General features: G+C 46.0%; 1 protein-coding gene across 1 annotated transcript in view; it reads left to right on the top strand.

Annotated features, from left to right (window-relative positions):
• Window positions 1-27,238, top strand: part of WASHC4 (WASH complex subunit 4) — a 923,504-nt gene that overhangs the window by 324,720 nt on the left and 571,546 nt on the right. The window contains exons 15-16 of the mRNA XM_069228973.1: window positions 1,936-2,061; window positions 7,627-7,734. Of these exons, the coding sequence (XP_069085074.1) occupies window positions 1,936-2,061; window positions 7,627-7,734 (234 nt within the window). The remainder of the gene's footprint in view (window positions 1-1,935; window positions 2,062-7,626; window positions 7,735-27,238) is intronic.

Here is a 27,238-nt window from a genome sequence, read left to right as displayed (position 1 = left end):
TTCCTTGTCCATGGGACACCAGGACCCACCAGCCAGTCGCCGTCATCTTGAGGTGCCTGTGGATGCAGAGGAGTGACTCCTTCACTCCAAGGTAGATTCCTTCTTGCTTCTTGGATGCAGGCAGAATCCTTGCACCCTGGAGGATGCACAGCCACGGCTGTTGCAGAAATCTTGCAGGAGCTGAGGAAACAGTGTTGCAGTGGGAGCCCTCCCAGCAGGATACAGTCTTTTTTTCAGTTGCAAAAGCAGACCAGCAGTGCTTCCGGAAGCCAGGAGCAGAAGTTGTCTTGCAGAGAGTTTCTTGAAGAGTCTTTGGTTGACGAACTTGAGGATCCACCCTCTGGTCTGGGGTTTGTTGGGGTATCCTGTTCATGCCGGAGGACCCTCACACTTAGGGACATGCACCCTGCCCTTGAGCTGATGGGCCTACCAGAGGGATGACTTAGTGTCCAAATGCAGTGACTGTGATATAAGGCAATCTTTATATCTGAAGTGAAAGGTGCATGCACTATTTCACGTAAGCTGCAATGGCAGGCCTGCAGACACATTTTGCAAGGGTTCCCATGTGTGGCATAATACATGCTGCCACCCATGGGAGAGCCTTGGTGTACCAATGCCCTGAGTACCTAAGTACCATATACTAGGGACTTACGTGGGTGGACCAGTATACCAATTGTGTGGTGTAGGAATCAACTTACCAAATCAATTTTAGGGGAGAGAGCACAGACACTGGGGTCCTGGTTAGCAGGATCCCAGTGTACTACATTCAAAACACAAGCTTCCTACACATCACCAGACACCAGTGGCAAATGACACCTAACCCCCCACGTTTATGGCACGGTAACACCTGTCTGCCTTGTTCCCTCCTCCCCTTTTAGACCCCTTTCAAATTACATCGCAGAGAATCCTTGTAAGTAGGATTTTTAATGATGTTTAAGGTTCCATGCTGGACTGAATTTGTCTGACTGTAAAAATACAAATTTTGCATAAAGCAGCCCCGAAAAATATGGCTATGCAGCTAGGAATGAAGTATGTATGGAAAGCAACTCAGTCCGGGGTGTGTGCTTTTTTCTCCTAGTTTGTTGGCATTCTGTCAAGCAATGATTGTATTATGGTATCAGTTGGAGAATTCCATAATCTTGTGCTAATGTGGATTTCAGTTGTGGGATAACCAGATCTTTCTCCTGTTCAGTCTATTTTTGGAGGCTGACTCAGACATGCTACTGTTGAGATGCCTGGTACCTAAGCACACGTACTTGTGTTTAATGTGTGATTACTTTACAGCTAGGACATTGAATTGTTTGATCTTGTGAGTGAAACCTTTCTGAATTCTTTCTTTTAAGGTTTTATTGGGGGGGAAAAAAGAGAGAAGACCTATTTTCATGCAGGCCATTCTTGGGGTTCCAAGTTGAGTGTTTGTGGGGCCATACTTTATACTATCTTTGTTGTACTGCTTGATGTGTCTTAATTGCCTTCATTGAATGTACCTCTGTACCAGTCAGCCTACAGTGGTTGAGCCGAACTTTGTTTATGATGTAACCATATTTGTGTCTGCATTGCTCCCTATATTTAAACACTTTTTTATACTGGTGCCTCCGTAAGAGATTCTCTTGCCTCCAGTCTGTATACCCAGAGCCAGCCCTTCCTTAAAAGAAGGTAATGTGACATCTTAAGGTGCCATAGATTACAACAAAATACCTATATAAAAAAGTTTCTATTATTGTTGATGCAGCCTTGGATCACATCCATTCTTTATCTTCGCCCTATCACAAGAAAAAGTGTGAACATGGGGAAAATGAGAAAATTCAACCAGAGCCTTAGTAATAAAAATCTGTTGTGTTTTTCTTGTATAAAATGCATCTTAAAATAAACAGTATACTTTATTTTTGTATGGACTTCCAGGGATTTAAATGGCTTGTTTAAATTTCTTTGCAGGGTTTTCTTTATGCGTGTGGACTTTGCAACATCATTAAAACCACCATGAACCTTCACATGGCCACTCGGAAACCTATGACTAAAACATCTGTCAAAGCTTTATGTAGATTGGTTGAACTTCTCAAGGCAAGTTAATGCATATTTTAGTTATGAATCCTAAATTTTGTATCCTAAATCAAACATTTTATTTTAACATAAACATGTTGTTTTTGTTTATTAGTTTTCATTCTTCATTAATCAGTGTAGTATACCATTTGTGGTTATAGAGCTTCAAACGTCACCCTAACATATTACAATAGTTCTTTTTTGTGTATATTTTTTATTTTTTTGTATTGGTTTCAAATCCATACAGTAGAATATAATCATTAAAATGTAATAGAACCCTACTAGCTCCTTGCTGGCGTACACTACCTTCACAACCATCTCATTACCTATGATGACGCACAGCCAGCACTATGCTTATCCTGTATAACAAGCTCACAATCTTGTGCACTCTCTACACTAGGCTTCTCCAACCAGTAGCTCATGAGCTAGTAGTAGCTCTCAAGCTACCTGTAAGTAGCTCTCCTGTGTGTAACCTGGCCTATTCAATCAGAACCTTTTGATTGGTTGAATGAATATCTGTATGCCAAAATTGTGTATTCAAGGCAAAAAAGTGTGTATTTGCAGAGCTCTTAAGCTGGTGTTTGAAGAATAATGGTTGAATTTCCAAAATATACTTAAAGATGATTTTTGAGTGATAGATCATGTTGGGAGACGTATTACTGATATTACTACTTTCGTGCCAGGGGCACTGCAACTGTGGCTGGCATGTGTTTCCTACACAGAGGCGTTCCAAACTGATGAAGCCTTTTTCTACAAAGCTGCTGGCAATCTAGTCTGATACACTGGAGGTGATCACTGCTGGCATATGGTAGCCACTAATGTAATCTTGTATGATGTAGTCGCTATTACAACAATAGTAATATTAGTAGCTCACAATGATTTTCACTGAACATAAGTAGCTGTTATTATACAAAAGGTTGAAGACCCCTGCTCTACACCCTTGGGCAGGATACCATCTGGCTGGAGACAAAGAAGAGTAAAAAAAGAAAAAAGAAGGCAACAAGCTTTTTCCTCTTGTGCACCAAGGATCTCAATCCTTGTAAACCGTCAGGTCCCAATGCTGTCCCAATTTAAGAAAGTGTTGAAGATGTACCTTTTTAAAGAACATTGTATCATGATGCAGTAACATTACACTCCTACCCCTAGAAATCAGATACCGGTGTAATCACTTGCTGACCGTATCCTTGGCTTTCAAACTGTGTAGTGCTCTGCTGGCTTTTGGCTTGGTTTGTGCTATACACATAACAGATATGTTCATACATATATCTATACATACATACCTGTAAAGAGGTAAAACAATAATACTCAGAACCCTAGCTGGGCAACGGCATACACCAATATTCAGCATTATCCAAAGTGGAGCAGCAGGGTGGCAGATGCACGTAGCACAGTAGCGTGAGCAGGGAATACCAGGTTTAATGCTGTGTGATTGCATGATAACATCTGTCCTGTGCATCTTAGAGGGTACTCAGTAATTTTACCTAGCCTGTATTTGCATCAGCCTCATTATCTCTTTATCAGACATTATTGGGGTTATTACAACTTTGGAGGAGGTGTTAATCCGTCCCAAAAGTGACGGATATACCACCAGCCGTATTACGAGTTCCATAGGATATAATGGACTCGTAATACGGCTGGTGGAATATCCGTCACTTTACCGTCACTTTTGGGTCGGATTAACATCTCCTCCAAAGTTGTAATAACCCCCTATATACATTAAGATCGTGGTGGGTGCTGATCTGGAAAAGTAGTTTTTGCATAATTTACATTAACCACTCTCAGTGGTTGTGTTAATCTGGTTTCTCAGGAATACTTCATAAGAACAAGCATGCTTTACTTTAAAACATTGAACAAATTGGATGTTTATGACAATAAAAGAAACTAGTTCACCCTCTGCAAATATTTTGTCCTCTTTTAATCTACCTCCCTTACTAATTCTTGGAGATCTTTATTGCAGTTTCCTATCTGAGCTTTGAAAATCCTATCCTTATCTTCCATAGTATTCAATATGATTCACCTGTTAATTTATTAAGGTATATGATTGTTCTCTAGTTAATTCTGTGGGGAAAATCTGTCTGCCTTTCTTAATAGATAATTAGATAATCACTTCAAATGTGTGTTTATTATTTCCAGTGATTGGATGAAGTGTATTTGAAAGCTATTAAACTCTGGTGTAAAACAGAGATTGTTGAGTATGAACGAGGAATTCCAAAAAGGGTCACTTTAGAGTTTTCTGCTGTCATCATTCAAGTTTGTTTTTAGCATATCCCCATTTGTAACCTTTCCTTGTGACAAGGAGGTACAAGATCCCTCACTTTTTCATTCAATGCATCGTTACAAGCATTGCTGCATCAAAGCAAACCGTCTCCCATACCCTCTATTAATGCTGCTGTTGTGTTAATGCAGCATCATAATCCTGGTCCAGGTGAAAGAATATGCCCAGGGACCTGCATGACCTTTTTTGTTTGGTTTGGGAGGGTGTTTTGTTGTATATTATCCTTCTGCTTAGATTTCTGCATCTCTGGATGATATACCCAAGCAAATGCTACAAATACTACTGTACAGACACATTTTTTAAATATTTAGGTGATAGTTTCTACAGTACCAGGAGTACCTGGTTTCTTGGAGCATGCAATCAGTTTTGACATACTTGTATATAATAACGTCATTATTTCAGGAAAGGAGCTATAAGTGTTTAGTTTGATGGGGAAAATATTTCCTGGCCATGTTTCTTTTTGTGCTTTTTTAATAAAGCTAGTCCATATACATTGTTTGCCTCTCTCATCTACGAATGAAAGCAATTTTTCACAACTATATCTATATATAGATATATCTATATCTGTACCTTCTTTCTTGGCATGGTTACCCTCTTTTCACTGTGAGTCATCCCATGGTAGGCCCTCTCAGCCCAGAGGGTAGGTTGCAGGTACCTGTGTGTGAGGGCCCCTTGCACTATCAGAGGTGCCCCCACAAACTCCAGATCCATGTGTGAGTGCGGGGACGCCATTTTACGCGTGTACTGGACATAGGTCACTACCTGTGTCCAGCTACATAATGGTAACTCTGAATCTAGGCATGTTTGGCATCATGTTGGAATCATACCCCAATACATTTGCAAGTATTGGGTGTATGATTCCATGCACTCTGGGGGGCTCCTTCGAGGACCCCCAGCACTGCTCCTATAGCCTTCTGAGATTTTTCAGGCAGCCCAAGCTGCTGCCACCTCACAGACCGGTTTCAGCCCTCCTGTTGCTTGAGCAGCTCAACCCAGGAAGGCAGAACAAAAGATTTCTTTTGGGAGAGGGGTGTTACATTCTCTCCTTTCGGAAATAGATGTTACTGGACTTGGGAGGGGTAGATTCTCCAAGCCACTGGTATACTTTAAAGGGCACATTTGGTGCCCTCTGTGCATAAACAAGTCCCTGCTCTGGCGCAAAACTGGACAATGGAAAGGGGAGTGACCACTCCCCTGTCCATCACTTCCCCAAGGGGTGGTGTCCAGAGCTCCTCCAGAGGATCCCTTGGTTTTGCCATTTTGAATCCAAGATTGGCAGGGAACGTTGGGAGCATCTGAGTGGCCCGGTCAGGCAGCTGACGTCGGAGTCACCTCCTGATAGTTGGTTACCCAGCTAGGTGACCAATCTCCCTTTCAGGACTATTTGGGGGCTCTCTTTTGGGTGGTTCCTCAGATTCGGCTTGCAAGTTTCCAGCAGGATTCCTCTGCAATCTCCTCTTCGACTTCTGACCAAAGAAACTGCATATGGACTCTCCAGGACCTGACAATCTGCAACAAGGTCGAAGACTTCGCCTGCAACATTGTTTCTATGGCTGCTTCCAGCTTCTGCAACACTTCCCCTGTTGTGCATCCTCTGAGAACAGCCCGTCTTCAGTCTGTACAACAAAGAAGAAGGAATCTGCCTTGGAGTGAAGGAGTCACTCCCCTGCATCTGCAGGTACCAACAGAAACGCAACCGGCTGCGTGGATCCCCTCTCCTGCTGAGCTGCATGGATCCTGCATCACAGGTGGTAGTTGGAAGTGGTCCCATCGATCCTCTCTACCAGCTTTCCCACTTGGGTATAGGTAAGCCCTTGCCTTCCCCCGCAGGACAGTACCCCCATGCACTGTGTCTTTTGTAGCTGCCAAGGCTTGTTGGCACTTCTTCCCAGGGGTCTTCAGGCTTCATGTAGCTTCAGCCTCCAATACTCTTTCCTGTGGCCCACGGCTCCTGAAGTGGCTCTCCTGCGGCGTGGGGCTCCTTTTCGATGTGCTGCATTGGCTCCATTTGCAACTTCTGTGTTTCCATCCTATGTGACTCCTGTGCGTACTGCCTGTGCTTCTGTGGGCTCTCTGGCGCTGAGGGCCCCTTCTGACTCCCCCTCCTGGTTTGAGTCCTCCTGGGCCTTACTGGTCCCCAACAGCACTCCTTTCCACCAACTGCAATTTTTACCTGTGCCAAGGCTTGTTGGTGGAATCTGAACACGCAGACCCAACTGCAGTCTTCCTTCCAGTGTGGGACATCACCTGCATCCTCTAGTAACTCACCTCCTACTCCTGGGCTGCAGTGCTGACTTTCCTTCCTCACAGTCGACTAACTCCTGCATCCTAATGTTGGTGGGTAGGGTCTCCTGCCCCCACTGGACTCTGCTGTGTCTTGTAGACTTGATACCCTCTTTCCACAGGTCTTCCTCTTCAGGAATCCACTGTTGGTTTCTTGCAGTCATCTCTGGGTCGTGCAATTCTCATCTTATTTAACAGAGTTTTAAAAAGTTTTTTAACGTTTCTTATTCCTATTTCTGACTACTAGTGCAGTGGTTCCCAACCTGTGGGCCGGGGACCCCAGGGGGTCCGCGAAGCCTCCTCAGGGGGTCCGCGACTGCTTAAAAAAAATCATATTAGGTCCCAGCTATCAGTAATGTCTCAGTGGGGGTCCCCTGGGTTCCAATAATGATTCAGTGGGGGGTCCCTGGGCTCCAGTATTGATAAAATGGGGGTCCACAGAACTCAAAAGGTTGGAAACCACTGTACTAGTGTATATATCTTGTGTATTACTTACCTCCTAAGGGAGTATTGCCTCTATAGTATTTTTGGTGCTGTGTTACCATAATAAAGTAACTTTATTATTGTATCATTGTGTTTTCTTTCACGTGTGTATGAGCTTTGCTTGTCTCCTAGATAAGCCTTGGCTGCTCATCCACAGCTGCCTCTAGAGAGTCTGGCTTTTAGACACTGCCCACACTACACTAATAGTGGATACTTGGACCTGGAATAAGGTGTATGTTCTTTAGTTACCCACCACACACCAGGCCAGCTTCCTACACTATAGAAAAGAGCACCTTTTCGATTCACTCAGTTGTTTCCAGAGCCACTTCACTCCTTGGTGGATCATCAACTTTACAATGGATTATTCAGTTTTTCAAGTTTGATTTATCGATGATAGAAATGTTATTGTCATAGCTGGGTGAAGTCTAATTGTCATACTTATTAAGGAGCAAAGAGCATATCAGCCAGGTTGAGATTCATAAGTATTTTAAAAAGTTTGAATGTAACCAATATTTTATTAGCATGTTCTGGGTTTTTGTTTGCAGGCCATAGAGCACACGTTTCATAGAAGAAGCATGGTTGTGGCAGATTCTGTCTCACATATAGCTCAGCATCTTCAACATCAAGCTCTTCATGCAATTGCTGTGGCCAAGGTATGATCACATATTTGTTATATATGCTGCCTGTGTTATATTCATGTTAGACAAGACTATTATAAGAAATATTTTGATTTAAAGTATACATTCACCTGTGTGTCATATACCTTAAGGCATCTCAAAGGTTTTCCTATGGATGTTCTGTTCACTGCTTTCAAGGCAATTATTCACTGGTACTTCACGCCCCTGAGGTCAGCTAAGGATATTCAGTGACTATAAAACCATTTGTCGCGTTCTGTCTCTCAGTCTCACCTCAGTAGATAGCTGTGAGTCAGTTTACAGAGGAAAGAGCAGAGAACAAACATAGCTAAACACAGAAGATAGTTTTGCATCTTACCTTGTGCTCCTTAGACTTCCGGAGTATTGTTTCTGGGGGTGTGAGCCTTCCCTATTTACATGATTTGAATCGTGCTACTAAAAACTTTAAAAGGTTATAGTGTAGGGTGCTCTGTTAACTGTTCACAATAATGCTAGTTTACAATGCAGGTTGTCCAGGCAACCATTAACAACGCTTATTATTCAAGAGCACAATTCAGTATTAAAATGGGTGGCTTTGCCCACCTTATTGGAATGGACAGACATCTTTTTTTTGTTTGTCACCTATACAAGCGTACTTACCTGCCAATATATTATTTTAATGTTAGGGTAACTCATTTTAGCAAAGATTATTGGTGGAGGGGCTGATGCATTTTGTTTCCTGCGTCATCTTTTTGTATTTCAGCTTTAGCATTTCTTGTACATTATATTTTTAACTGAATTTTTAAACTGAATATATTTGTACTGTTGACTCCTAAACAGAAGCATTCGACATAGAAGTGGAGTTTTGCCTAAGACAATTATTTGCCCAGTGTCTTCTTGACAAATTGTGACTTTTGTTATTCAATTTCCTGATTACGGTTTACATATGTTTGAATATAAGTATATGATGAGTATATGCATGACTGGAAAGGGAAAACTGCTCAGTAGTCAAATCTAGTAATTTTTGTCGGAGGATGTTAATTTTAATGGTAAAGGCAGTCCAGTGAGCATGGAAAAGAATGAAAAAGAAAGCTCAAAGTCAAAAGTAATGAATTATCAACTCATGCTTAACCACACACCTTAAATGAGTTGAAATCTTAGGCCCTTATTATGTTCCTGTCGGTCGGTGTTAAAGTGGCGTTAATACCGCCAACAGGCTGGCGGTAAAAAAAAAGGGATTATGACCTGCGGTAACCGCCAACACAGACAGCCAGCTTAACACACCGACCGCCAGGGTGGTAACGGCCGCTGGGCTAGAGACTTCGGTCTCCATCCCGGTGGCCGTCACAATCCCACCCTCGGTATTACGACCCGGCCTACCACCATGGTTCTCGTGCCAATCTTACCGCCACGAAAACCATGGCGGTAGGCTCTATCAGTGCCAAGGAATCCCTTCCCTGCCACTGATAGGGGTCTCACCTGCCCCCCTCCCAATCCCCAAACTCCTCCCCCATCCTCCCCCTCCCTCTCCTGCCCCCCGCACATTTACACACCCACACCCACATACACACATGCATACCCACATCTACCTACGCATGCACACATACATACCCACACACTGCAACACACACCAACTTTCTTTGCGCTCACACGCATTCACAACACACAGCATGCACGGACACTCACATTCAGTCATTCAAGCACTCATTCAACGGGGGTTCTCTGGCTGGAGACGGGACGCAGCACTGCTCATGATACGGTCGGTGGTGTTTTGCTGGCGTGGCGGAGCTGCTGACAGCAGCACCACCTTACCGCCGTCCGCAGCCATGACCGTTGGCGGTATTCCACCAGCCTTCTGGCGGAATACCGTTGACTGTCATAATACACGTGGACGGTTGGTAGCCACGGCGGTGGTATGTTGGCGGCCTTCGCTGTGGCGGTAGGCAGCAGTTACCGCCAATGTCATAATGAGGGCCTTAATTTGGCCAGATAGTCATGTATTAGATCAGTAATGTACTTAAAGTTTGAATGATAACCGTTGTAATCCTCCTCTCCCTCTGGAGCAAAAGCTATGACCTCCACGGCCACCACCTTTCTGGAGTCTACCCTTTCCTGTAAACTACCTTGTCCTTTAAATCAGAGATGGTCCTAGCCTCACTCTAAAACTGACATGCAGCCTGTGCGCTGGTCAACACAGGTGATCTTGTCAAAGCCATAAAGGCTTCTTGTCCTGACACCAGTCTAGGGTCAGTCAAATCATTGCCCAAGAGACATCCATCTCCTTCCGTTTCCTGTACCCCGACGTCTGTCATGGGCACCTTGCTTTTGAGCTCAATCTCAACATTGGCAAGCGGTTACTTCATCGCCTCTCCTCTGGCTACCTATGCTGTATCCTTGGTTCCAGGGAGTATCTTCTCAGGCTTAAGATACTTCCTCTCAACCATAGTGCGGAAGGCTCCAGTACTCCTCAGTGCAGGCACTTTTCTCCTGCACAAATCCCATTCTATTAGGATGGATGTGCTTCATAGCATTGGGGTCCCTCTCCCAAATGTCTATAGCTACTTGGCTCAGCGGAGTAACTGATGTTGCTGTGTCAAGTTCCTTCTCCAGACAGTCTCTCTTGTAATATCCCACCTTGTGGCACTTAAACCGAGTCACCACCTTGGACTTTAATGATAATCCTTCCTGGGCACACCTTCACCATTCCCATGTTTCCTGGGCCTTCCTCAAATCCCATGAGAATTACCCTGGCCCTTACCTTCCGGTTTGGAACCAATATGTGGAGAGTTCTTCTCCCATTATTGCTTAGAAACATGGTGTTCTAGCCCTTTGGGAAACCTGTTAGCTACCCACCTATCGGCTACCACTGCCAGTTTTGTTGCATCCTCTCTGTCAGATCAGATAGGCGTTGCCTGAGTGGGATAGAGCATTCCTCCTTTAGTCGCTCTGTCACCATCACCTCGTAAAGGGGCTGAAAATCTTTGGCCTCCATCCCACTTACCCACTTGTTCCAATAACACAGTACACCATAAATCCAAGTCTCAAATGGAACACCATCTACTCTCTTGCAGTCACAGAATCTCTGCAAGTATTAAGCGGGCTTCAGCCTAATCCTCCTAATAAAAGCTTCCTTCATTCTCCTATAGACTATCTGGCCTGCCACAGGCATCCTATCAATGTTGGCTGCCCCTTACAGTGGCATGCACTCCATTAATGTAGCTACCCTAGACACTTCATTTAAGGCATACGCATTACAAGTGACCTCAAAGCTCACAAACCATACCAACATATTCAGACCTTCCACATACACATGCACAAGATCTTTTGGAACCTTGGAGACTGTCTGGCCTGAACTGAAAGTAGAGCTGCTTATAGCTGAAGGAGTTGTCATTGAGACCATCCTACATTTCTCTCTCTCTCGCTCTCTCAAGGACTATCCTTACCCTTTCCAGCTCTGTTTCCTTTTCCTTCTGTTTCTTCTCCTGCTCCCTCTGTTTCTCTTCTCTTTCTCTCTATTTCTCTCTCTCTCTCTCTCTCTCTCCTAATTTCTCTTCTGGACCTATTCCCCCTGTTTCATCCTTGTCCTCTCCTCTTGTTCCCGGTGAGTAGTCTTAACTTCTCCCAGTCAGACTCTCTGGTTTCTCATCTTCCTCAGTTTTAGCTTTCTGAAGTGCCAACTGCAAGCTCAGAGTCACACCCAGGGGTTTACTCCTGGAATTGGTGACCATGGTAAGTTAGCAATTTTAAGCGTTGTACACACCTGAGATATTCTAGAAACTAAAGGTGGTAAGGGTCTTGGTGAAACTCTGAAAATGCATTTGGGACACACACTTCATGTGCCTGGGTAATATCTTTGCTAAGAGTGTCCTAGAGCCCGAGTCCACAGCATTCTGTTCCTGGGATCCTACCATAGTTCCCTCCTCAGAATCAGCTAAAGCCTCCTCCTTTTCATCCAGTATCTCAAACTGGTCCCTAATGAAATTAGCAAGGACATCTCTGTTCCGCCACCTTCTGTCCCTACATAAATCCTTAATTTCGCCCATGGACATGGTACTGTCATTTCCCACTCTTGTATTGTCCATTGCCTATGTGTGTCTAATTTGTGTGTAGAAGAAAAAACAAGAACTGGCCTTATTGCACCCCTGATACAAATGGAAAATGAACAATGCCACCGCTCTATATCTTTGACTCCTAAACGTTATGCGCACTACTGCTTGCCGCCAGTCAGTCAAGACTCCCTGCGGATGGGAGCCAGGGGATGGAATGTACATACAGGTTAGTGAACACGACTCATAACTTAAAGCGCAAACAGTATGAAAACTAAATCAGTGTCTAGCCAAATACTTGCTTTTATACGAAAAAGTAGCTTTTTATTTGGTGTTGGTTCTCCTGAAGGTGCTTCAAAGTTGCAAAGTTGTTGCAGTTTCTGAACAGGGCCGCTGTTCTCTGGAGTTTCTTGGTCCTTTAGGTGCAGGGCAGTCCTTTGAGTCCTCAGAGTTCACTGGTCCCGTCGGATGCGTCGCTGTGCAGGCTCTTTGAGTCTGGAGACAGGCCGGTAGGGCTGGGGCCAAGTCAGTCGGTGTCTCCATCGTCTCTGCTTGGTTTTCAGGTCAGCAGTCCTTCTTCTTTCTTCAGGATGCAGGAATCTGATTTCCTGGGTTCTGGGTCGCTCCTAAATACTGAATTTAGGGGTGTGTTTAGGTCTGGGGGCAGTAGGCAATGGCTACTGCCTTTGAGTGTGGCTACACCCTCTTTGTGCCTCCTCCTTGAGGGGAGGGGGACACCTCCCTCTTCCTACTGGGGGAATCCTCAAAACTCAAGATGGAAGATTTCTAAAGGCAGAGGCCACCTCAGCTCAGGGCACCTTAGGGGCTGTCCTGACTGGTAGGTGACTCCTCCTTGTTTTTCTCATTATCTTCTCTAGACCTGCCGCCAAAAGTGGGGGCTGTGTCCAGGGGGCGGGCATCTCCACTAGCTGGAGTACCCTGCGGCATTGTAACACAAAGCCTGAGCCTTTGAGGCTCACTTCTAGGTGTTACAGTTCTTGCAGCAGGAGGTGTTAAGCACCTCCACCCAGTGCAGGCTTTGTTTCTGGCCTCAGAGAGCACAAAGGCTCTCACCCCAGGGGGTCAGAAACTTGACTTAGTGGCAGGCTGGCACAGACCAGTCAGTCCTGCACTGAAGGATTGGGTAAAATACAGGGGGGATCTTCTAAGATGCCCTCTGTGTGCATTTTCAGTAAATCCAGCATTGTCATCAGTGTGGGTTTATTACTCTGAGAAGTTTGATACCATACTTCCTAGTATTCAGTGTAGCCATTATGGAGCTGTGGAGTTTGTTTTGACAAACTCCCAGTCCATATACTTAATATGGCCTCACTGTATACTTACAGTGTCTAAGAATGGGATTAGACACTGTAGGGGCATATTGTTCATGCAGCTATGCCCTCACCTGTGGTATAGTGCACCCTGCCTTAGAGCTTTAAGGCCTGCTAAAGGTGTGACTTACCTGTGCCACAGGCAGAATTTTGTGTGCATGGCATCCTGAGGGGGATGCCATGCCAACTTTGCGTTTTTCTCCCTACCAACACACACAATCTGCAATGGCAGCGTGCATGTGTTAGGTGAGGGGTCCCTTAGGGTGGTACAACACATGCTGCAGCCCTTAGGGACCGTCCCTGGTCGCAGGGCCCTTGGTACCACTGGTACCTTTTACAAGGGACATATCTGTGTGTCATGAGTGTGCCAATTGTGGAAACAATGGTACATTTTTTAGTGAAAGAACACTGGTGCTGGGTCCTGGTTGGGAGGATCCCAGCACAGTTCTCAGTCAAGTCAGCATCAATATCAGGCAAAAAAGTGTGTTGGGGGGGGCTGCAACAGGGAGACATTTTCCTACAGTAACTAATAAGTCTTTGAACTAGAGTGTTGCGTAAGTTACGACTTTCACATAACTCTCCAAGCCCTGGGTCACACAAGTAAACTTGATTCAGTGCACCAGCGAGGAATGTGAAACACAAGTTTTTGTAGCCCTGCAAGATACTCTTTAATGTGCATTTTGCTTTTGGGTTACTAACTATCCCATAAAGGGATCAGGGGGACTTCGGAAACAGCAATAAACCTTATTTCATTATTCACAGTATCACATGCACAGTACTAAGAAGAACAAACACTTTTAAGTTAAAAGTATTTATCACTACAAGAATAATCTGTTTCTTAGTTCATCTAAAACAACTACACAAAATATTATAAAGACAGCAAGAAAGCTTGTTATACATAACAAGAATATAACATGTCTAGCATTGTTTAAAATATAATTTAAAACGTCATCTAGGACCTAACACCTACTTCTATGCGCTGTACTGTGAGAGCATGAAAGGCAAAGCAACTTGCAATCTAGAGTCTCTTTGTGAAAAGAGATACACTGCATAACTTGTTGACTGCATAGGCTGTTTTATCAGCAAAGGTGTGAAGACAGTGTTCCCCACAAAGGGGAACACCAGCTGCGGTAGCAGTCAGTCGGTCTTCCCCTGGGACTTGGCTCTATCAGCTTCAGTCTTTGTGCAAGGTGTATCATCTGTGAAGTGTGCTGACAGCAGGCAGACAGTCTCTGGCAGATTCTCCGGCGATGATCTGGGTCAAGGACTTCTCCTGTCAAGTGGTCATGTGATAGTCCGTATATACTCAATTTTATCAGAAATTGCAATTTCTGCCAAGAATTTAGGAATGTCTGACATAGATTATGTGCATCAAAGTATGCATCCCAGATGTTTCCTTATGAACATATAAGGCAAAAGGACGTCAATTCAGCCTACATTATTTTGTACCTATGTCGTTATTCGAAGAACTTGAGGCTATCATAGTTCCTAGAAAGATAAGGTCTAGTGACATCTGTGTTTAGAGACAGACATGACAATTCTTCTGTATAGATCAAGTAATATGGCGACATCCGTTGTCTAAGTTAAGAAGGATGGAAACCTCTGTAAACTAAGATGGAGTTGGGGCCTATATAAGATGGAGTTGGACCTTAAGAACTTTGTCAAGAGAAGATCTTTAGAGCCGTTTCCGTCTGTATGTATCATCACAAGGCTCCCTGATCAGTGCTTCTCTTTCTCAGGAATTCTCCCTCATTTGTAGAAAATTGGCCAACGCAGCCCCATTCTTTGAAAAACCCAACGTCAAACCCAATTACCTCTCACTTAAGAGACGCTTTTTGTAATTTGCTTCCACTTGGAAAAGCTATTGAGAGCTCCATATCTAACCAACTCCTTTGCCCATTCAGTTTGAGCAGCTTTGAACAGACCACCAACCTGGCTTTTAATCTGGCTGTATTATTGAAACTGCTACGCTACACATTGTGGATAATTTACTTGCATTTTTAAATGGGGAGACTCCTGCCTCCTTTATTATTATTATTTTTTGTAGGTTCTCTTTTCACTAAATTGATCACGAAAGGGCTAATCTCAATCTTGGAATACACTAGATGGGCCTTTGTGGAAAAGTCCTGAATTGTCTTGTTTACAGTCCAACCAGTCGCATCATGTGGCAATTGGAAATTTTTTGGAGGCAGGACTGCAGGACTTTAAGCATGCTCAGGCATTCCATTCTAGTGCCTAATCCTTAGAGCCTGTGTCTGGAATCACCAAGCTTGACATTTGAGGGTTCAGGAATCTCACACACCAATAGACAGAAGAAAATAAACTCCATTCTGATGCAAATTCCATAAACAATGTTTGTAGCATGTGTAGCTGTAGATCACATAGATTGCACACTCATGCTATCTAATGTTGGATGTTGACATTACAAGTTGTTTTTCTTCAAAGTATATGTTTTGGTTTTCAAATAACTCACTATCCCTCCTTAAAACCATCAACGCACCAGGACAAAGGTTTAGATTGGTTTTTTGTTTAAGAGTCCGGAATCCCATCATCAGAGCACTCCAATCATTACGAGGAACATTCTTGAGGGGCCCCAGTGAAACCTGTACCCAGGACACAGACTGCACAAAAACACCAATAACTCAGACACCATATGAAGTTTACCTGTCTGGAGTTCGACCTCCAGTCTCAAAGCCAGGCCAAGCAGCAAAAGAACTGGGTTTTGAGCACAGAGACTATGCCAAAGACTCCTCATCACGGATAGCCAATCTTGGCTCCTGAGAAGTCTTGAGCTAAGGGCACTGAGCCTTGAAATCAGGTCACTTCTTCTCGGCTATAAGGTGCAGAACCACCACCTTCGGCGTTGAAGTCTACTTTGAAATCGCCTATGAAACCAGTTTTAGGACAATTTACATCCATCCTCAAACTACGAAGATTCTAGCTTGCCCTACAGAACAACAGAAGAAAAGGAAAGTACTGTTTGAGGAGGCTATCTCTGACAAGCTGCAGCCATTCCATTTACCAAAGAAACAAAGGCAAAGGGTACATACCTTTCCTCAGCCACCAACAATCTGTTTTACACTAGCACAGCTTTCAACTTCATGGCAGTCCTCAACATACACTGACCCCAATTAAGTCGTTGAGTTTCACCCACAGGACCCACACTATGAGCATCTCCCTGCAGATGATGGGGACAATCCATTGCAGGATTACAAAGGATGATGGCAACTTCCACTCCTGACCTGTAAAGGTCTCACCACCACATAGCACCACTTTGGTAATCCAGAAGGCAACAGAACATCAAACAGAACTGGAACTTTAAAGAACAGACCAAAGTCAGAATGGTCAAATAAATACAACTTACTTAAACTGATACCTGATGACCCAGTTACACATGGGGTGTCCTGTACCTCCTAACTCCTTAGTGGTACACATTGCTATGAAGAGAGCCTTTGACCAGAGAACTGATAATGCACCACTTCCAGACAAAGAGAGCTGCAAAATTGATAACTGCAGGAAATGTAGCTGTGGTTGGAGCAGAAAAGCATTGGCTCATAGTGAACTTTGTAGGCCTTCTCTCAAAGTATGACTGGTACCATTGGGTGGTGGAGATGGAGCAGCTGGTCAAACATCTGCCCAAGCCAATCCAAAAATGAGCTTAAAAGTTGGTGTAGGAGGGGGAAATCACATCTAATCCAAACATCCTCTGTGCACTAGATGCTGCAGATACAACCTCTAGAGAGATGAATAATAGTGTTCCTGAGAAGACATGCCTTGCTCAGCGTATCTAGATTATGTCCTTCATCTAGCAGCACCTCATCAGCGTCCCTTTTGATGGTGAACATTTGTTTGAACCGCAAGTGGACACTATGATGGCTAAAATTAAAGACACAGATACAGATATGGTTAAAGCCATGGGGGTACTCCATACACAAACTAGTTAAACTGTGTTTTTTTTTTTTTTTTTTACATCAACAGATGAGAGAGGGTACTAAAGCTGCAGCAACACTGCAGCGTACTGACTTTCAGCAGCATCAGCCATTTCAGGAGAGACAGCCTTGGAAGACCTACACCAGAGGTGGCTTTAGAGGTAATGTCAGACGGAGGAGTAGAAGCAGCAAAAGAAAAGTATCTTCTCCCTGAAAGTAATGACTTGTCTACCATCCGCCTCCCCATCACACAGTACTGTATTGGAGGAGAAGTGTAGGAGGATGGGGGTGGGACGGTGAGTTGGAGGATCAGGTTCTTCCTTTCACAGTGGGAATAGGTAGTATTGGACATATGTATTCGGTAGTCGTCTGGTACTGCCTGTAGTTCACGCCATGCCATCACCCAGCCTGTTCTCAGAAGGGATGCTAATGAACCTGTTCTTCTGCACCAAAGAGGTTAAGAAGTATTCTCCCTATACTTCCTCATACCAAAGAAATATGGCCGGTTGCATTCTATACTCTGCCTCAGTGCCTTTCAGTTACATATTGTTGGTGCATTTCAAAAGGACCAACCTGCACAATGCCACTCTTTTGCCATGCACAGGAGATCACATGTAAACCTCAATTTCACATCCCCATCCATTGTGCACATCTTCTGTACAGGCTTGTGGGAGGTGAGCAACACTATCACTTCAGAGTTTTGCCCTTCAGGGTAACACCATCCCCGAGAGCATTCACCAAATGTCTAACCAAATGTCTAACTTTGATTTTATCTCCATTCATGTCTTTCCTTATCTGGATGATCGGCTTATTGCCTCCAGAAGCCATCAGTAATAACTAACCAACACTCAGACATTCATGTCACTTCATTACAGGTTAGGTTTGACAGTCAGTGTCAAGAAGTCATGTCTCTGGTCGCAGCCAACACAACCCTTTTTAGGGGCAGTATTGAATACAGTGGCAGGCAAAGACTGTCCAAATCAGTAAAGGGTGATGGCATTTCAGAAGCTGTTCCCTCTTTGTGAAATCACATCCCCTAGCATTGAGAACGATGATGAAATTGTATGGGATGCTGGCATTGTGCATTACAATGTGCCTGTCCAGACAATGGTCAGAAGCGACAGGTCAAAGGGGAGATTGGATGCTGGTAGTAGATCCTAGGTTTCAGCACGATCTCAAATGGTGGAAGAACAGGAACTTGTAACTGAGCAGATAGTTTGTCGAACTTAACTGGAAGGTGACTATTATGACAGACACTGTGCTCTCAGGGTGGGGGTGCATCAAGACAACCTGACTGTTCAGGAAAACTGACAGTCTTCTTGCTGCAGATTCTCTACCTTTGAAGGCGTCAGATTGGATCTGGAAGATTTCCGTGATAAGTACCCTTGCATGCCAATAGGTGGCATTGATCATCTCTGCGTCCGTCATTGGTGTCATCTGCGCCAGAAATGACATTGTGGTTCCTATATAGGTGCTACCCAGGCACACCGATGCCAGTTCTTTCCTTTCCAAGCCAGCCAGTGGTAATGCGAAAAGAGCTACCCCTCAGTCACATTTTGACTGATATTTGTCGACTAGTAATCAAATTATTTTTTTGAGATCACTTCTGGTGTGTCGAGGGATGTCGTCTAGGAAGACTAGTTTCAAGCCCTGTGGTTCCTGTTATCGAGCGATGTCCATGATGTATCCGCACCTTGTGTGCTTGTGGTGTCCGAAGCGTGACTATGTCCCGAAGTCGCGCTCCGCGTGCCTGGCCATGCATCCAAATGCTTTGAGGGAGTGGTCCCTGTAGGAGGGTGGGCCTGGCTTATAGTGGGTACCTGATGGTACTTACACCTTGTGCCAGGTCCAGTTATCCCTTATTAGTAGATTAGCAGTGTTCTGGCAGCTTAGGCTGATAGAGGTAGCTATAGTAGAGCAGTTTAGGCTGAACTAGGAGACATGCAAAGCTCCTACTATACCACTTATATCATATAGCACTATATCATAAGAATCACAATATTCAGAGTTACTAAAAATAAAAAGGTACTTTATGTTAGTGACAATGTGCCAAAAATATCTCAGAGGATATACTCCCTTAGGAGGTAAGTAAAATACACAAAATATACACACAAACCAAAATCAGGTAAGTAAACAGTTAGAAAAGTGGGCCAAACTCTGTAAAATACAATAGGATGCAATAGGCCTAGGGGCAACACAAACCATATATTAAGATAGTGGAATGCGAACCACTTAGGGACCCCATGCCTAGTGTAGTGTGTAGAGGGTCGCTGGGAGTGTAAGAAAACACTAAGGGTGTCCAAGATACCCCACCACAAGACCCTGAAAAGTAGGAGTAAAGTGATCCTACTTCCCCAGAAACACACTAAAGTCATGATAGGAGATTCTGCAAAGACAACAACTGACTGCAAAGCACTTAAGACGGGTTCCTGGACCTGAGGACCTGTAAAGGAAGGGGACCAAGTCCAAGAGTCACAAAAGTGTCCAGGGGGAGCAGGAGCCCACTTAACCCCGGATGAAGGTGCAAAATGGCTGCCTCCGGGTGGAAGAAGCTGAAGATTCTGCAACAACGGAAGATGCCAGGAACTTCTCCTTTGCACAGAATATGTGCCACGGCATGCTGGAGGATGCATAGTTGTTTCACGCAGAAATACCGCAAACAAGCCTTGCTAGCTGCAAAGGTTGCAGTTGAAGAAAATGGGTGCTGCCCGGGCCCAGGAAAGACCAGGAGGTCGCCCCTTGGAGGAGGAGACGAGGGGGCGCTCAGCAGCACAGAGAGCCCACGCAGAAGCCGGCAGCACCCACAGAAGCACTTGAACAGGCGTTCAAGAAATCTGAGCACGGCGGTCGTCTCAAACTACAAAGGAGGGTCCCACGAAGCCGGTGGTCAACTCAGCGAGTTGAGCAATGCAGGACGGAGTGTTGGGGACCTGGGCTATGCTGTGCCCGAAGGATTCCTTTCAAAAGTGCACAGAAGCTCTAGCAGCTGCAGTTCACGCAGTACACAGGATTATTGTCTGGCGTGGGAGGCAAGGACTTACCTCCAACAAATTTGGACAGAAGGACCACTGGACTGTCGGGGTCACTTGGATCTAGCTCCTGTGTTCCAAGGACCCTGCTCGTCGAGATGAGAGGGGACCCAGAGGACCGGTAAAGCAGAAGCTTGGTGCAGGGGGAAGATTCTGTCGACCCACAGGAGATTTCTTTTTGGCTTCCAGTGCAGGGTGAAGGCAGACAGCCCTCTGAGCATGCACCACCAGGAAACAGTCGAGAAAGCCGGCGGGATTAGGGGCTACAATGTTGCTGGTAGTCGTCTTGCTTTTTTGTTCTGTTTTGCAGGCGTCCTGGAGCAGTCAGTGGTCGATCCTTGGCAGAAGTCGAAGAGAGAGATGCAGAAGAACTCTGGTGAGCTCTTGCATAAAACCCACAGGAGAAACCCTAAATAGCCCTCAGAGGAGGATTGGCCACCTAACCATGTAAGCACCTATCAGGAGGGATCTCTGACGTCACCTGTTGGCACTGGCCACTCAGAGGCCTCCATTGTGCCCTCACACCTCTGCATTCAAGATGACAGAGGTCTGGGACACACTGGAGGAGCTCTGGGAACCACCCCTGGGGTGGTGATGGACAGGGGAGTGGTCACTCCCCTTTCCTTTGTCCAGTTTCGTGCCAGAGCAGGGGCTGGAAGATCCCTGAACCGGCATAGACTGGCTTATGCAAGGAGGGCCCCATCTGTGCCCTTCAAAGCATTTCCAGAGACTGGGGGAGGCTACTCCTCCCCAGCCCTTAACACCTATTTCCAAAGGGAGAGGGTGTAACACCCTCTCTCAGAGGAAATCCTTTGTTCTGCCCTCCTGGGACTGGGCTGCCCAGACCCCAGGAGGGCAGAAGCCTGTCTGCGGGTTGGCAGCAACGGTAGCTGCAGTGAAAACCCCAGAGAGCTAGTTTGGCAGTACCCGGGGTCCATGCAGTATCCACGGGGATGCATGGGATTGGCATCCCAATATAAGATTTGGCATGGGGGGCAATTCCATGAACTTCGACATGTTACATGGCCATATTTGGAGTTAGCATTGTGAAGCTACATATAGGTATTGACCTATATGTAGTGCACACGTGTAATGGTGTCCCCGCACTCACAAAGTCTGGGAAAATTGCCCTGGGCAATGTGAGGGTACCTTGGCTAGTGCCAGGGTGCCCTCACACTTAGTTACTTTGCACCTAACTTTCACTAAGTGAGGGTAGACATATACGTGACTTATAAGTTACTTAAGTGCTGTGTAAAATGGCTGTGAAATAACATTGACGTTATTTCACTCAGGCTGCAGTGGCAGTCCTGTGTAAGAATTGTCTGAGCTCCCTATTGGTGGCAAAAGAAATGCTGCAGCCCATAGGGATCTCCTGGAACCCCAATACCCTGGGTACCTAGGTACCATATACTAAGGAATTATAAGGGTGTTCCAGTGTGGCAATCAGAATTGGTAAAAATGGTCACTAACCTGCAGTGACAATTTGAAAAGCAGAGAGAGCATAAGCACTGAGGTTCTGGTTAGCAGAGCCTCAGTGATACAGTTAGGCACCACACAGGGAACACATTTAGGCCACAAACTATGAGCACAGGGGTCCTGACTAGCAGGATCCCAGTGAGACAGGCAAAAACAAACTGGCACACAAGTAAAAATGGGGGTAACCTGCCAGGCAAGATGGTACTTTCCTCCAGTCCCTAAAGCTGATGGTGGCCCAGCACTCAACTCAGCGCAGATCGAGGTCTCGGTCGAGAGGAAGGTCCCGGGACTGGTTGCGAAGTTGACATCACCCCACTCGGAGTCCTCGGGCGATTTGGTAAGTCGAGGGAAAAGAAAATAAATAAGGAGTCAAAACGCTCTTCGACTTCTCTGTCCCTCGGTGGACGTGCTGATGGAGCATTGTAATTCCACGCCTCATTCTTTGAAGCCTGGGCTGACTCTGCACCTCTCCGAATTTCTGGGAGCCGGAGCGACCCCTGCCCCAACTGAAAGAATTTTATGAGGCTGTGCGCCTCCTTTTTGGGCAGTTCGACTCTCCTGGAATGCCTTTGGGCCCAGTGGAGTCGGAGGGGGCCCCCATTGGGTTCCGAGCCTGTGGCTCTGGCCTCAGTGCTGATGGGCTCTCAGACATCCAGTCCTGGATCAGGCCCGGCTGAACTCTCTCAGGCTGTTGCGGATGGAAGAGACACAGTGAAGTTCATCGTCCATTGTGGACTGGGCACAACAGACTCGCTAGGTAGAGTGGTTTCTACAACAATGGCCCAGAGGCTTTTTGGGGGATGTCAGGACTTCCATGATGGACATGCCTTTCGATGGCACCCGTCTCTTCTGGGGTGAGGCAGATTTGGCGCTTGGGCACTTCAATGATTCCAGTGCTGCGGCTAGGTACTTGGGCCTTGAGGCGGTCCCTTGTGCCCCCTAACATGCCTTTTGCTCTTTTCATGGCTACGGAAGAGGCTACCAACCACGCCAATTCCCATCCAGCCACCATGCCGCTCATGCTTCCCAGCCACTGTGTGGTCAAGGGCATTGGACCCACCGACCTCTTGGGTCAGGTGGCCAACAGTCTGGTCAGTACACCCATTCCCCAACCAACCCCCACCTGCAGCTGCCTCTAAACCCTCCTAGTTTGTCTTTCCCCCACCAAGGACACCAAGTTTGCAGCAAGATTCGTCATCTCCTGCCTCACTGGCAACCCATTACTTCATACAGCTGACTGTTAAAGCCGAGCTCTCCCCAGACTGTCATGTCCCACCTCCAGACTACAGCAGACCTCCTGCATTTGCTGTGGTTCACCATAAACGTACTGAAGTCACACCACCAGGATGTTCAGGCTATGATACCGATATTTCAGCCTCTACCCTGGATTTCGGTGAGAATTACTCTGAGGCTGCTGGACCTCATGGCTTCCTGCCTCCTGCGGGAGACACATGCCACGTGGCATATGCAGGCTTTGCAGTGGGACCTGAAGTTCAAGTGGGTGCAGCATCAGGAGAATATCTCTGACTTGGTCAAGATCCTGGAGGGAACTGGGAAATATCTGGAGTGGTGGTTAACGAACCACGATTGGGCCAGAGGCAGATCCCTCTCCCTTCCCCAACCAGATCTGACAGTAGTGACAGATGTGTCACTCCTGAGATGGGTGGCCATCTGGGAGTTGTGGAGATCAGAGGAATCTGGTCTTTGGTGGAAGCGGGACTCCACATCAATATGCTGGAGTTCTGTGCGATCTAACTGGCATTGAAAGCCTTTCTTCCTTCCAGCAATGGAAAGCTATTTCAGTTGTTCACGGACAAAACCATCTCCATGTGGTACTACAACAAACAGGGTGGGTGTAGGAAGCTGCTTCTCTATATAGTGCACTGAAAGGAAGTACACTGTGCAGAGAGTTCAGTGGATTCCCAATTGTTAGTGCAGAGACAAAAGTAGATAGGACTAATGCTCTATTTGTGGTAATGTGGGCGAGCAGTTAGGCTTATTTAGGAGTCGTCTTAGGTATTTGTTGTACTCATAGAGGCAATAAATGAGAGACACACTCAATGAATAAACCCGAAACCAATTTAGAAAAATAACATTTTCTTTTATATATGCTTTCAACCAAAGAACTTCGTTATAAGGGAAGCAGTTTTGAAAAGATAAATACTCTGCAGTTTAAAAAATCAACACTTAGGGCCACATCTATGTACCTTTTTTCTCATCGCAAGGCCGTTTGCGATGAGAGAAAAACGCATTTTGGTATGTACAGAGACATTTTTGCGAATCGATAATCTATTTATCGAATCACAAAAACAGTTTACGAGTCGCAGTTAGGAAGGGGAATTCTCTTCCTAATTGCGAGTCGCAGTCCGATGTATGATTGTTTTGTGACCGCAAATTGGTGCTAACCCATTCGCAAAAGGGAAGGGGTCCCCATTATTCATGAGGTAGTTCATTTGTGACCACATTGCGAATCGAAAACAGTGTCATTGACACTGCTGCACATCAGGTTTTGGGACTCGCAAATTGCGAGTCGCTAAGTCTCGCAATTTGCGAGTCACAAAACCTGATCTTCGTACATGTGGCCCTTAGTGCCTTTTTTCAGTTTAGCAATATTAACCTATGGGAGGAAAAAAAGAATGCAGTTTGGCAAGTAAATACATGACTTACAAATCCAGTCTTTGGGATTTCAAGTCAACACCAAGCAAGGGTCAAATCACTACCAGGAATGCACCCACAGTGGCACAGGGGTGGCTGGGTGCAGAGTGCCAACACAGTATTGGGCACCCAATGTTAAACAATGGAGACTGGGGATAACCAACGATGTGCTGTGCACAGGTGAGTAAAGCAGTGTCAGGGGTCCATCTCCTGGGGTTGAAGCAAGCACAGAGGGGACCACAGGCAGCACCAAACTTACAACCTCAGCGGCGGCCGGGTGCAGAGTGCCAACACAGCATTGGGCACCCACTGCAAGTCAATGGGGAGAATAGTTTTGGAAAAAGGCTGCAAGCTGGGGTCAGGAAGCTGAATGAAGAAAATCCACAGCTGCACAGGTACGCTCTGATGGTAGGGGATATAGGGACACCGATGGTCCAGCTCCCCAAGGCCTAGGGGCTCTGGTTGCAGGAGTGTCCTTTGGCATCAGAACAGCTTACCAGGCAGGCTGCGGTTAGGGGGGAGTCTTTGGTTTGAGGCTGCATGCTTTATGGCAGAGTCCAGCAGGGGTCAGCCTATGGTGGACTCATACTCAGAATCTCTGGGGAGCCTTCACAGGACCGGTGGACCACTTGGACTCGAGCTGTGAGCATCTGGTGCAGGGGGTGGGGAAGTGGGGGAGGGGTCCAGGGGCTGTTTTGTGGTTCCTCAGGGCAGAGTTCTTTTCTTTTAAAGTTGATTTCTTCTTTAACAGGTCTGCTGTTCTCAGTAGATCTTGATCTTTGTCGAAGTCAGGAAGTCTTCCTAAAGCTTTGGAGGTCACAGGCCGGTAGGGCTGGGGCCATGTCAGTTGATGTCTGTTGTCTTCTCTGATGGTGCGACTTGGAAGGGTCCAGCTTTTCTTAGGTCATCAAAAATCGAAGTTTTAGGTTTCAGGGCTGCCACCTAAATACTGAATTAAGGGATGTTACAGTGAGAGCCAGGTAGTAGCCAGTGGGCTACTCAACCTTAGGGTGACTACACCCTTTTTACGACCACTTCCGTTGGGGAAGTGGCAATAATCTTAACACTAGTGACCTAATTCCTTCCAAACAAGATTGAAGAATTACAAAAGTAGTGTCCACTTCAGCTCTCCACCTTAGGGGTAGGACTGGCTTGAAGTGGGCACGCCTCCTAATTTAATTTTGCTGCCTGTGCTGCAACAAAAAATTGAGTCAGGATGGGGGGGGGTGTTGGTCATTTCCACCACCTGGAGAGACCTGGGTTGCGTTACAAAGGCAAGCTCTCCCCGCTCTGTCCATCCTAATGCTTGGGAGAGGAGGTCACATTTCTACCGTGAGAAGGCTTGAGAGCACTGGCTCTTACCTCCGTGGGGCGGAACTCTGCCTAAGGTGGCCTCACTGATTTTGACCAGTCAGTGGCCACACTAGGAGTTCATAGGTTTTCAAGGCACACCTCTGAGGTACCCTCTGAGTGCATGTATTCATAAATCTATCACTGGATTCAGTGAGGGTTTATTAATACGAGATGTTTGATACCAAACATCCCTATCTTCAGTGAAGCCATCACGTCGCTGGGGACCTCGTAATGACCAATGCCCAGCGCGTGTAAAATGGCTTCCCTGTTCACTTACTGTGTCTGAGAATCGACAAAGACATAGCAGGGTCATATCTGCTCATGCAGGTTTGCCCTTGCATGTAATATAATGCACCCTTCCTTTATGACTTGAAGGCCTGGTAGAGGGGTGACTTACATATATTCCATGCAGTGTAAAGCGGACAGGGCACACAGGCTGTGTGCCATGTTGTGTTTTCATTTTAGTTCCTCACCAAGACAGGCAGCCTGTGAAAGCAGTACTGTGTGCACCTGGTGAGAGGATCCCTGAGGGTGCCACAATTTGTGCTGCACCCCTGTAGAGACCTCCCTTTAGCAGGATTTCCAATTGGGCAAAGCGACTGAGCCATTTTTGGGAAAATAGATCTTGCACTGTGGATCTGTTTAGGAGGGCCCCGGTGCACTTTCAGTCGAAATTGCACCAGAAACCAGGCAAAAAGTAGAATGGTGGTGGTGGTGGTGGGGGTAGGGGGTGTGGGGGGGGCTTACCATGTCAGAAGAGGCACTTTTCTACAGTGGGGTTGGGTCGTGGACTCTTCGTCTGGAGACTGTGCACCTCTGGACATGGCTGGAACATCAGGGTATATCCCTTGTGTTTCAACATCTGGCGGGGTCTTGGAACGCCAGAGTGGACTAACTCAGCCAAAAATGACTTCTGGATCTAGAATGGCATCTTCATCCGGAGGTGGCGTAATGTCTCTTTCAGCAGTGGGGGGAGCCTTGGTTTGATCTATTCACCGCAGGGAATGCACAATGCCAGCAGTTTTGTGCACTTGAGTTTTCAAGGTGGCAATCGCTCGGAAACACTTTTCGTCTCAAGTGGATTTTAGGCCTTCTGTATGTCTTTCCGCTCATACCTCTCCTGCCCAGAGTTCTCAAGAAAATCAGAAATGACCTGGCCCACGTAATCCTTGAGGCTCCAGATCGATCCACCAATCAGACTGCCCCTTCAGGAGGATCTTCTGTTGCAGCAGCAGGGGGAGGGTTCTTCACCCAAATCTGTCCACTTTCCGACTTCTTGCCTGGAGAGATGACAAATTACTGCTTTTGACCTTACTTCCCAAAGTCTGTAACGTCATCTTGGCAGCCAGATGTCACTGCCCCAAAACGCCTGTCATTGGAGGAAATATGCAGCATGGTGCACAGACAAGTCTGTGATCCTCTTTCTGTACCTCTTTCTGAAGTTCTACTGTTCATTTAATTTCCTTACCCAGAAGGGCTCTGCTTTGGGCACTCTTAAGGGCTACATATCTTCCATTTCTATGTTTTTACAGTTCCCTGATCAACCTCCCTTGTTCAAGTCTCCTGTTGTACTTAGGTTCCTCAAATGTCTTACACATCACTTCCCTCCATCCCCATTCATTATGCCCCAGTGGGATTTTAATTTGGTTCTGACCCTTTTGATGTGCACTACTTTCAAGCCTCTTCACTAGTGTCCCGTGAGGCTTCTCACATTGAAAACAACC

The sequence above is a fragment of the Pleurodeles waltl genome, chromosome 4_1 (genome assembly GCF_031143425.1).
Source record: "Pleurodeles waltl isolate 20211129_DDA chromosome 4_1, aPleWal1.hap1.20221129, whole genome shotgun sequence".
Lineage (NCBI taxonomy): Eukaryota > Metazoa > Chordata > Amphibia > Caudata > Salamandridae > Pleurodeles > Pleurodeles waltl.
This window is presented reverse-complemented; position numbering and strand designations above follow the sequence as displayed.